Raw genomic sequence first — 12,766 nt, forward strand, 5'->3', positions numbered from 1 at the left:
GGCAAGATGAGAATTTCTAGCATGGTTAAATAATTGGATCTACTTTTCTGAGGTGGGAGAAAACATTTTTCAACTAATTTAAATTCAATATTTTTTTTTAGCTAGTTTAATCAGATTACAGTTCCTATTCCATTGGAACACCCTTTTAACCAATTGGAATAAACTTGGTTCTACATTGTAGTCCAAGGCCAAGGTTCGATCTTGTGCATACTTTGTTATAAATATCGCTTTGTTAAGAAAAAACCTCAAACTGGTATTCTAAATCAAGTGAGTCAGTTGTAAAATTCAAAAGAAAAATGTAACAGAGTCAACAATAAAATTTGCATACTTTATTCTTGAGAAAATCTTCAACAACATACATTAACAAGTTCAGTGAAAATGTTTTTTATTAAATGTCGACATGTGTATACGTCTTAAGACAATCAAATATAAGTAATAATCACCAGTCACAGTTGGTCATTGATACATTTTAAAAAGTGGAAATGTAACAAGTTATTATTGAGAACACATACAATTATATAATATCTTACTTTAAATAAACAAGGGCACCGTTTGCCATGACAATGCTCATCTTTTGTATTTGTCTAGTTCAATAAGGAAGCATGACTCATACAATATGTGGCTACAGTAATGGGAGTTGCCACATACATGTACATGAGTAATATCTAAATTAACATGTTTATGATGTATTCATATACATTATACTTCATGTATGTATTTGTACATGTTCTTCTTTCTGTAACAGTAAAACCCATACCCAAAAATTGGTTTTTACGGCATGATTATAATTATCATGAGCTGAAAAACTGTTAAATGATAATTGCAGATTTTGCCATCATCTTCCTAGATGGTTAACAAATTAAATTCAGTGTTTTAAGCAAGTTACACTGAGCTCAAACCACCCAACTGGAAGGTTATGTATAGATATACATGTATATGTAGAATGCTTCATCTGTCGAGAGCAGTGATTAGATAAATTTAAAACTTCTGTGACCATGTGCCAAAGGACACAAATCAGGCTGGTAGGAGTATGACACAGTGGTTGGATTTAGCACAAGCCTGTAAGCCATGCACTGGTAAAATGCTTACAGGCTGGCTTAAACCCCTTATATTATACAGCAGGGCTTGTTGAAAAAAATAATGGCAAACCTTAGTAGGACACAGTGGTTGAAATTACCCAAGCCCGCAAGCCATACACTGGTAAAATGCTTTCCGTGCTTGCTCAAACCCTTGATTCTATACAACAGGGCACGTTGAGAAAACAACACTTGCTTAATCCTCTAAAAGTCTTTTTTTAAGACAGACGACAACATCTGTTCACAGTGGTAACAAGTTCAAAAGACTATTTAAAGGTGCCACTGAGCACACTGGTTAAGCTGTTGGTGTCACATACATGTGGCAGTGGTATCTTTCTGTATTATCTGTCAAGAGCGGTGACCAACTCAAACCACTGTCTTAATGCGTCACTAAGCACACTGGGAAGACTGTTGATGTCACGTAGGATAATGTAGAATGGGAAAGGGAATGAGTCCATGTAAGATTTGATCTCGGGAACCTGGCCGGCTTGCTTGAATACAGGAACCTTGATGTCCAGTATGGAGTCCTAGAAAGAAGATAAATCAGGTCAGTAAAAACGAGGGATGAGTTAGAGTTAAGTAACATAAGACATACATGGTAAAAAACATGTACTTTTGAGTTCAACTTTGCAGGTGAAAACTATACTAAATATTCATGTGTATGTTTACATTGTTCATGAGTATAAGACAATATTCTCCACTGACAAAATCCCCATCAATCTTTTGCAATGATGGACATAATCCCCCAATGGTTTTGAACAATCATTTTGCTGTTTGTATGTACAAATATACTGGTAACAAGAGTGCCAGAGCACAGTCTAACAAGGGGCACAACTCAATAATTATTAAAGGCTTTATATTCTGTTCCGCATATTTCTTAAGTTATGGCCTAGGTTAAAGTGATGCAATATGACGCAGACAGCACCATTGAAGACAACAATAGGGCAATGCCAATAGCTTGACTATTTTCTCTGAAAAACAGACATGCTAAAAAACGTAGTTTTGAGTTAAACTTACAGCTGGGAAAAATACCAAGCTTGCATAAAACCCCTGTTTTCTGTACATACTGTATGTTAGATTTTATTTTCATTCAGCCAGAACCATCACAGCCATATTTAAGTTTATAGTAAATAAAGTTTTTTGAAATCAAGCAAAATACCTTGTTGACCGGATTGTCAATAATGACGAACACTATGAACACACTGGCTTCGCGCGCCTGTCGTACAGCCGTCTTCACGGCCTCCATCCCTTCCATAAACAAGCCACGCCCGTCTGACACGACCATGAGTAGTTGGGACGTCTCGGGGTTCCCTCCTGGCCCGGGCTGCTTCTCACGGGCATCCAACATCATACTGGTGGCTTGCTTTAGAAGCTGGAATAGTTAAATGGACAGATGGTGAATTATTATGTTTCATAGGTCACAATAGATGAAGAGAAGTTACTGAGATCTGGGTTTCATCCTAACCAGACCTGTTTTTCTCAGGCATCCATCATAATACATGTAGTTTAATGGCCTGTTTCTGTAATTGGAATATGTGCAGCTGATAATTGGTAAGTTAAATTATAAACAGACAGGTGATACATTTTCAACCTCATTCCAGGTCCGACTGGGAGCTAGTCAGAGGTCTATGGATTTCTTCAAGTCAGTGTGAAAACAATTAAATGATTTACTTTAACCATTATATATTTTACAACGATTGTGAAGGAAGCTATGATAGCTTATACTATGTCACTCTCGTTGGCACGATTTTGCGCAAGAGTGTGGTCTTGTGTTGTGGGGGAAACCGGAGTACCCGGAGAAAACCCACTTGTCCGGCTTGGCGACCACTAACCAAACTCACATGCGCCTAGACCAGGAATCGAATCCGGTTCGCCTTGGTTAGAAGCGAGTGGCTAACCACTGCGCTAACTGGACAACATTCACCAATTAAATGATATTGCAATCAGCTCCATGTAGTCAACACATTGTCAACAGTTAATTGTCAACCTCAGTAAACTATATAGTTAACATCTATTTGACTGCCTTGGTTGGTGGAATGAATTAATACCCCTTTCAAAAATTTATGTTTACATATCACATGCAACTTATCTGGTCTTTTTTGATGGTTATTTACCATACATATAGTCTACCTGAGCAATTTTAGTTTTCCTCTGTTCGAAGGTAAGGTACTGCAGGAGATGTGCCCCAGAGTGACTGGTGAACTGCTCCGTGAATGGGTGTAGTACGTTCACTGTCTCCCCAAAACTAGAATTGGATGGTCAAAACAAGAGTTAATAGCCAGCTATTTGCTTTCAAAATAGCTTAGTATATTCAATAGTTTACAATTGAGCAAGTACTTGTATAACCATACTTTTTTAAACTGAAAGTTCCTTCAATGTTGAATCCTTGAATATGTTTTTTTTTTCCAAAAAGTTTAATAGAATACTTGCCATTTTACAAATAGATTAAAACAAAATTTAAGGGAACTATTTACAAATTTACGTAAAATTTATTCGGGCGCTGGACACTTGACATCAAAACACCATTATATTTTAGTTTCTATTACCTGCAGATTGACAGTTGTCCAGCTTCAAGAAGTGTCAGAGCGTTGGATATTAATGACAGGGACTCAAAGGCCATCTGGAACATAAGAAGAAAATTTGTATTAAGATCCTTTAAGGTTTTCATAAAACCCATTAACAACCTAGAAATTAATAGAAGTTACATACAGTGTAAATAATTGTACATAAACAAAGGCACCCTCAAGGAACATCAATGTTGTCAAGCTTTCTCTGTTTGTCAATGGTCATAACTCCAGATAATTTAAGCAACAGTTATGGCATTTTGAATTCGTATGCCAATTGCCATTGTTAACATTCACTCCAAATTTTATTAAAAAATGTTTAAAGTTTCCGGAGTTTTGTTCTTAGCATATAATTGTTTTTCATGACATTCACATCCAACAACACCAAGGCTTTGCAAAACAATAATAATAGATTATTTTCTGACTTCATTCTTATGAAAAGTGTTTAATTTTTTTAATTTTTTGCATACATGTATAAGACAATAATTAAAACTAAATCTAAAAAGATTATTTTTAACCTCATTTTTATGTCAGTATACCTGTTTGGAGTGGTTGTCAACCATGCTAGACGAGTCATCGATGGCCAACATGATCTGGTATTGCCGTTTGCTGGGTTTCGTCCTCCGCAGCCAGATCTTGTCCTTCCGGAATTGACTCGCAATGTAAGGGATAACTTTACGCATGTTCAGCCGTTTACCGGTCCGATAGTCTCCCCTGTAACATTGTAAACAGGGGTAAATTGTTAAGTCAATGTTAAACAGTACAAAGTGATAAAAGTTTAAATAGCTATCATTTTCATATAACCATGAAGAAACGCTACTCATTTTTTTCATCAATTATATGCTTATTAGGGCAAAATATTTCTCTTACTGGCTCAACAGTCTTCCCTGTACTATTGGCAACAAGGGTCAGTTGTTGGGTCAATGTCATTCAGTAGAAAGTGTAAAGTTTGTATAGCTTCCTCCTTAACACTTCTTATTTCTCTTTCTAGCTAATAGACATCTGTTGTTACTATACATTGTGCTGATTGTTCAGAACTTAGTTAATGTTAACAACGATGTTAACGTCATCATTGTTTACTTTAAAATCTTTTCTGCTCTGGAAGTTTAATAGATACACTTGTGGTCAGGAGTATTTCTAACTAGATTTGAGACAACTGTTTTAGCTGTACTAGTTTTAATTAAATATATGAGGATATCATCAACTATTTCATGTTTGAAAGTAATAATGATGCTGTTAATCATGCTGTTAACATGAACAAAGTTTTTAACAATTGGCTCATTATGTTAAACACAGTTGGTTAAAAAAGGTCTACTAGCTATTGTTGTTCCTTGCCTAACCAACTTTGAATTAATCTTTGTCTTATCCTCAAATACCCATGAGGAAACCCTACCTATAATTATATCATTATTCCTGTTAAACCAAAAAGTATACCAAGCCAAAATGTATGAGAGGTCAAATCGACCAGAAAATAAATAAAACATGCCATTTTGAATATCATAATGTTATATTCAATCAATTCTATATTATTAAATTCACATACTTGAGTTTTGTGGCCTGCGATGGCTCGAGCACTAGGCGCAGCTGTTCACACAAATCCTGGGCCAGCGACCCTGTCAGAGCTTCATATCGGTGCCACAGCTCACTGGCTGCAGATTCCTGAAGATGAAAGATTTTGTTTGATTAGTTAGTAGCTACTATTGAATTTTACCTATCATGACAACATTGACAAAGTGAAATATGCTGGACAGAATCCAGTACACTTATAAACTCCTTCCAGGGTGGACAATATCTACTCGTTACATTTAATTTTTGCCATTTTAAAAGTTTATTAACCATATATATTGTATAAGCTTTAAAGTATGCAAAAGATCAAGCGGTTTGACTAAGATGGGGATTTTTCCTTCCACTGACGTCACTGGTCTCTCAATTAAAGCTGCACTCTCACAAATTGACCATCATTAAAACTTTTTTATTTTTTGTCTTGGAACGAGCCAATTTATGCGAAAATTCATGTAAACCAGTCATATAAGACTGCTGACAAAACACTAGATTGCAGATTTTTATATTTAAGTTCTGAAATTGATGTTTTATGCATTTTTCTTAAACCGTTAGTAACGATTTTAGCCATAAAACATTAATTTTGGAACGGAAATATGAAAATCTGCAATCTGATCTTTTGTCATCAGTGTTTCATCACTGGTTTGATAATATTTATGCAAAAAATAGCTCCTTCCAAGACAAAAAAATATAAAAAGTTGTAAAGCGGTCAATCTGTGAGAGTGCAGCTTTAAGGTAACAAGTAAAAACAAATTTGATCAAGAATATAGACAATGTCAGTATCTGGCAATCATGTAACTTTATGGTTGCAGACATAACAAAATGTCCTGTTAGAAGGTACAGGAATCCCAAAATAAGTTCTCAACTGCGTGCATTCCAAGTTACTAACCATGTCTGTGTTAACAGGCAGATTGGACTGGCTCCACGACCCCAGCTGGCTCTCCAACTCCTCACGCAAACTCTCAAGGTCAAACGGCTGTGATGTGAAAAAGAGGCCCTCAATATTAACATTTAATATCATTACAATTTTAATCTCTACATATTAAAAATCTGCTTAGATAATAAGATATCAGAACCTGTAGATAGCAATTCATATAAACCGAAGTTTGACTTTACTTGTATGGCTTACTACATACCCATTGTATAAAACTGGTTAATTCTTTGGTTTGGTCAAAGTTAGCCAAAATGTTTATTGATTGGCAGATATTTTAAATTAACCATTTTAACCAATCAAATCATTTTAATGTGCAAACTAGCAAAAAATATAACATTTCAACAACTAATGAAGGCTTTATTATAGCTGCAGATGAACATAAGAATTTTCTTTTTTACTATTATAAAATTCATCAACCAAATCTTACACTGATAATACAGCATTTAGTTTATACTACTTTCTTTCAGAACAATTGTGACGAAAGCTGATTACTAAGGTTATGGAATCACTCTCGAGTCCGTTTCCTGGTAAGAAACCAGTTCTGATGTCCATTTTGAGGGGCTGCGAGAAAGTACCCCTGGTGGGGATTGAACCCACAACCTCATGCATAAGAGGCGGAAACTTATACCACTAGACCACTCTCACACTACTGTATTTAAAGAATAAACAGCAATCAATCTTCATAACTCACAGTATTATCCATGCTTAAGTATTCCATGGCAGTGTGTATAGTTGACTCATCGCCCCTTGCAACTGTCATTGTGGCAACCTTCTCTCCCGGTATCTCGTGTTGACCATCACCCTCGTTTTTCAGAGAATCTCCTTCATCTGGATTGTCAGTCTGTTCATTGTCTGGTTTTGACTTTTTCTTGAGCTTGGCTGAAGACATGTTATCCACTTGCTGGTCATCCTGAAATTAACCCAGGTTGGATTAGTAAATACTAAAACATTAAGCTGAGTCTCGTTACCCCATACCTACATGAGTCCACACCCAAACAAAACCCCACTCCCCAAAGACAAAAAAGCAATATCTGCCCTTGTTAGCCTTTAACATCCTTTTAGCTGAGAGTTTTTCAATTTGACCATATCATCTCCGGAAACAGAACCATTGTCTTGCCTCTGCCCTTGATCTTAAATTTGTTTTAGACAGCAATCTGGCTGAAATACATACCTCTGTCTGTTCCTCCTCCTCCATTTCATCCTCCTGGTCGGGAGTTTTGTCTGCCTCCTCATTTTCCTGAGTTATCTGCCCTTGTTCCTCCAGCTGCTCTGCTGTGGCGACGTCAAGCGTCTGGGTGTCATAGTGTGATTGTGAGTCCTTCACATGCTCAAACTCATCAGCGTCCACCTGCTTCTCCCTCTCCTGTAGTACACAGAAAGATAAGTCATATATAGTGGTTATATAGGAGATTCATATTCAGATGATTATATAATTGAAAAGAATCATAGTCAGATGATTATATATTATTGAACAGATTCATAGTTAGGTGGTTATATTATTTAGAAGATTCTTAGTGATGTTTTTATATTATTAAATGATTCATAGTCATGTGATAATATTATTTAGAAGATTCATAGTCAGGTGGTTAAATTATTTCATAGTCAGGAGGTTATATTATTCCTAAGATTAATAGTCAAGTGATTATATTATTTTAGAAGATTACAATATTTAGGAATAGATGACTGTTTTTCATAGCAATGCTCTAAGATTAATAAAATCAGTTTGTAATTTTACGACTCAACTTAAACGCAAACAAACCTCATCTGTATCTTTCCTGTCATCAACATTGACGTCCGTGGTGTCAGTAGTCTTCAGCCTCTTGTACTTTTGTTCATCAGATCCTAGAGACCTGTCGCTGTCTGCTTTACCAGGCTGCCGTTCATGCTAGGGTGAGATGAAAACTGTGGGTTATATATATTAAATTATTTAAGCTCGATAAATGTGACTAAAGCTTGTGACTAAAGCTTAACGCTAATATAGAACCGCTCTCAAATCTGTTTCCTTGGTATAAAATATCGACGTTTCTATTCAACCAATTTCAATTTTGCCCAAGATTATTTTTACTCAACATGGCATTTCAAACTGAGCTATAGAAAGGCATTTGATAAATTACACAAAAAAGGAAACTTTTATCAACAGCAAATGCAGCCACTCTTTAAGAAAACCTACCATTTTCCGTTTAGCCTGAGCACTGGAGTCTGCAGATGTGTGTGACTTTTGACCCTGGTGACCTTCAGAGGCTTCCGCTGTGGCCTGACCAGTGCCCTCAGACTGATCAAACAAAAACATACCAAATATTTACATGACTTTTTCAATGAATGGTTAATCAGTGATAATGATAATAGTAAATATCTTATATTTGAATGATTAACATCATTGACTTAAAATATCCATCCCCTTTACATCAAATAACAGACAAAAACAATTATTTATGAAAATTTAGCTTTACAAATGTTAAAAGGCAACATTAGGTTATATATACCATACCAGTGTAAGCTGTACCTACCGTAAGCAAAATGCATAGATATTTATAGTGGTTTAGTATCCCTTCTTCATTCAATAACCTAAAGAAAAACATGTATTATGCAGATAAGTTCTTTTAGCTAAGCTATAGCCAAACTTTTCTGGCACAGGATAACATGACTACATACTGAAACAAAGCTAAGCCAAACCTCTTGCTGGTCATTCTCCATGCTTTCCCCTGCGGCATCCTTCGCTGTGTCACTCTGCTCTACATTCTCTGTCTGGTCATGTGACGTCTTCCCATGATGCTCCACTGCCTGTGTGGTGTCATCTGCTTCCTGTGTGTCTGTGTCGTCTTTATCCTCTGTATTAACTACTGCCTCATCCTAGCAAGAAAAAAGATACATAAATTACTTATTTAAAACTTGTTGTTATCGAATTGCGACATCTCCTCATGATGTTCAATTTCCATTTGTGGTGTTGCCTTCTTCATGTGTTTCTGTGCTGTATGTTTAGTAAATATTTCCATTTCGTGTCAAAATGACAAATTCAATTTGATAGCTCACAAATAGACTGTTTAATTTATAACTTGATTTTACTTAGCACTACAATGTTCTATGTGAAAGCATAACATGTTATCTTATAATTGATCTTTTGAATCCTGAACCTGTGACTATCAACAACAGGCTATGACAGAATACCATCAGTAGCCCCATTTAACATCTTCATGGCAAATGAGATAATGACGGTATATTGAATTAAGGATTAGTTAATCTTGCAAGCTATGAAAAACTTGTAATATCTATCTCTTAAATTCAAAAGCTACAGCTAACAAATACCTCACAAGAGAACCGAAGGTCTTCATACCCTTCTTTTCTCTCAACCTCATCCTTATCATCTTCAAACTATGTCTGTGATACCTTAATCTTCTATAAAAATATATATATAAGCTAAAAATATTCCTCAGAAGAGAACCCAGGTTAATGTCCTTCTTCCTTCTCGCATTCTCATAATTATTCTTATCATCTTCGGTTTCTTCTATTATGTCTGTGATACCTTAACTCTTCTTTAAAATTAAAAAAGAAGCTAAAATGTACCTCAGGCATGAACCAAGGGTCTACATGCCCATCTTCTTTCTTCTCATTCTCATCATCTTCAATTTCTTTTTCTATGTCTGTGATACCTTAACCCTTCTATAAAAAATGGCTAAAACATACCTCAGGTGTGAATCCAGGGTCTTCATGTCCCTCTTCTTCTTTTCTCTCATTCTCGTCTTTATCATCTTGAGGTTCTTCTTTTGCATCTGTGCCTTCATCTTGACCCTGAGTTTCCTCCTCATTGTCCTTTGTAGTCTCTTCTTCCTTTAAAATATGCATGTATAGCTTGAAAAACCTGTTCTTCTTTTTTAGAAAGCAGAAATGACTAGGAAACTATATCTTCTTCTTTAGATACCAGAAATGACTACTGGTAGGTACCATACATATATTTCTTTAGAAAGCAGAAATGACTAGGAACCATAGATATATTTCTTTAGAAAGCAGAAATGACTCGGTACCATACATATTCTTCTTGAGAAAACAGAAATGACTAGGAAATATTTATCTTCTTTAGATACCAGAAATGACTAAGTACCATTTTATTTATTATGTACTTCTTTAGACAGCATAAATGACTAGGAAACATATTCTATTTCTTTAGAAAGCAAAAATGACTAGGTAACATATTTACTTCTTTAGAAAGCAGAAATGACTAGGTAACATATTTACTTCTTTAGAAATCATAAATGACTAGGAAACATATATCTACTTCTTTAGAAAGCAGAAATGACTATGTAATACATCTACTTCTTTAGAAATCATAAATGACTAGGAAACATATATCTACTTCTTTAGTAAGCAGAAATGACTATGTAATACATCTACTTCTTTAGAAAGCAGAAATGACTAGGTTACATATATCTTCATATCATCTGATTTCAATAATAAGTGTGACCTTGATTTTATTATAATTGTCGAACACGTAAAACTTTGTTAATATTGACAACAATACTTTTGATTGACATCCTTATAAATGTTTCATGTAAAATGTATAAGTCCATATCTCAACATGCATCTTTTCCCAAAGGAACTCTATCGTAAACTCAATCTTTGAAGACAAACTCACAGTTACCTTATTGACATCAGCATCCTCAGATTCATTGTTTTCATCGGGACCCTCCTCTGGAGGAAGTTTAGTTTCATCTGTATCATTTTCTGCAAAAGAAATTATAACCTATGTGAATACATATAGCATGGGTTTTTTTATGAGATGAACAGCTTATGCAAATTCCACTATAACTTGATTAGGTTTACATTTAGTTTTTGTAGCGTAAGGTTATTCTTAGATATATACAGTCAAAACCCATTGGCTTGATATCCCAGGGACTGGCCAAAATAATTTGAGCCTTAAGAATATTGAGCCAAGCAGGAATGCATACAAAGTTAGTAATTTACATCCAGTTTAAGCCAACAAGGAAATCAAGCCAAGCGATATCGAGCCAACTGGTTTTGCTTGTAAATTGTTTAGAATCCCAAATTTAAATTTTAATAGAGCAATCTAAAATAGGCTTGGCATACAACAAAAATCTTGATATTAAGTGGTTAAGGTGTATGTCTCTGGTCAAAGAGGTGGCTGGTTTGAGCTTAAAAAAAAATTCAACTTATTCTTTTAAGCTCAGACCAGCCACCTCTTTGACCAGAGACATACACCTTAACCACTAGACCACCCTCACCCTATTTTCCTTCATTGAAACAGACTCTGAAATCCTAAACTAACCATCCATATGTTCAGTTTCCTGTTCTCCCTCTTTTTCATTATTGTCTTCTGCATCATCCAGATTCAGGTCATCCGGCAGATCAAGGTCCTCAGGTGCTTGCTGTTCCTCTTGCTTCCCATGATACGGATCAACTTGATCATCATCATAATCCTCCTGTAAGAGTTTATATTGGAATTAATGGTAATTTGCTGTTGAGTCTTTTACTTACCTATAAATATTTGATGCAATATAATTAGCCTTGATTTTTTACTTCAATTTTTCTTCCACATTTTCAACTGATGTGCTCAATTTCAAAGTAAGTCAATCCTTGAGGCAGGTTTTGTTTTGCCTTTAAGTGAAAGCCCCTATTAAGCCCAGTTCTAGAGCTGCCCTTGAATTATTTACTCCTTTTTAAGTACTTTAACACTGAACATTTAAGATAAACACAAACCTGATCCATATCAAGTTCTTTCGGCTTCCTCTCATTCTCCTCTTCATTGTCTTCATCCTTATGTTCAGTTTCCTTGTCCTCCCCTGTATCTTGGTCCTCATTGTCATCCTTGGCCACCAGCTCTGACTCACTCTGCTTACCCCCACCCGGCCCTGTCTCCTCCTTCTTATCCTCCTAAAAATACAAACACAAATTACTATGGATAGAATGGTAGATGAAAATATCTGTATCTGTATCCTTATCTGCTGTCTCTTGTTCTGGTTGTTATCATTGCTCCCAAGCTGTTTCATTCTGCTGTACTGATGTTCCCATTTCTCTTCCTCACTTTCCTACCCTGTTCATCACTTTTGTCATTGTCATCCTCTTATCCTCCTCCAATCATTATCATCATCATCACACAATCATGATGATGATGATGATCATCACCATCATCATCACCATCATCATCATCATCATAGTCCTGGTCATCCTCATCACCATCACCAACATCACCATCCTCATCATCATTGCATGATTTATCTAACCACAATATCAAACATTGATCACCACATCTCATGATGTCAATTACCTGCGATTCCTCTGGCTCTTCATCACTGCCCCACATCTGCTCGTCCAGTTTGTCATCCTCATCCCCATCAACATCTCCCATTTGCTTGTCAACATCTTCTTCTCCTTCATCTTTCAAAACAAGACCATATTTAAAAAAAAAAATTGTATGTGTTTTCTAACAACAAAGAATTATGTTGAACTTTTTTATTCTAAAAATAAAAAAAGCAAAATATAAAGATTGATTTAAATGATCTTACTCTAAAGTGTATAAACAATCAGCATTAGCTTGAACAACTATGCAGATGGCAAGCGTTCTTCTCTGACGTGCTAGCATAATTGTAGGAGAATGCGTTACACAATCTGCTCAATTCATC

The 12,766-nt window shown here is 35.6% G+C and overlaps 1 protein-coding gene across 1 annotated transcript in view; it reads right to left on the reverse strand.

Annotated features, from left to right (window-relative positions):
* Nucleotides 1-314: 314 nt before the first annotated feature.
* Nucleotides 315-12,766, reverse strand: part of LOC128237544 (midasin-like) — a 102,404-nt gene continuing 89,952 nt past the window's right edge. Inside the window, exons 84-100 of the mRNA XM_052953135.1 lie at nucleotides 12,412-12,521; nucleotides 11,844-12,017; nucleotides 11,413-11,566; nucleotides 10,768-10,850; nucleotides 9,816-9,959; nucleotides 8,808-8,984; nucleotides 8,305-8,406; nucleotides 7,894-8,019; nucleotides 7,306-7,497; nucleotides 6,826-7,044; nucleotides 6,090-6,176; nucleotides 5,184-5,299; nucleotides 4,180-4,354; nucleotides 3,623-3,696; nucleotides 3,207-3,321; nucleotides 2,236-2,448; nucleotides 315-1,603 (exon numbers count right to left, since the gene is read on the reverse strand). Of these exons, the coding sequence (XP_052809095.1) occupies nucleotides 1,418-1,603; nucleotides 2,236-2,448; nucleotides 3,207-3,321; nucleotides 3,623-3,696; nucleotides 4,180-4,354; nucleotides 5,184-5,299; nucleotides 6,090-6,176; nucleotides 6,826-7,044; nucleotides 7,306-7,497; nucleotides 7,894-8,019; nucleotides 8,305-8,406; nucleotides 8,808-8,984; nucleotides 9,816-9,959; nucleotides 10,768-10,850; nucleotides 11,413-11,566; nucleotides 11,844-12,017; nucleotides 12,412-12,521 (2,447 nt within the window). The 3' untranslated portion in view covers nucleotides 315-1,417. The remainder of the gene's footprint in view (nucleotides 1,604-2,235; nucleotides 2,449-3,206; nucleotides 3,322-3,622; nucleotides 3,697-4,179; nucleotides 4,355-5,183; nucleotides 5,300-6,089; nucleotides 6,177-6,825; nucleotides 7,045-7,305; nucleotides 7,498-7,893; nucleotides 8,020-8,304; nucleotides 8,407-8,807; nucleotides 8,985-9,815; nucleotides 9,960-10,767; nucleotides 10,851-11,412; nucleotides 11,567-11,843; nucleotides 12,018-12,411; nucleotides 12,522-12,766) is intronic.

Source organism: Mya arenaria, chromosome 6 (assembly GCF_026914265.1).
Source record: "Mya arenaria isolate MELC-2E11 chromosome 6, ASM2691426v1".
In the NCBI taxonomy this organism is placed as follows: domain Eukaryota; kingdom Metazoa; phylum Mollusca; class Bivalvia; order Myida; family Myidae; genus Mya; species Mya arenaria.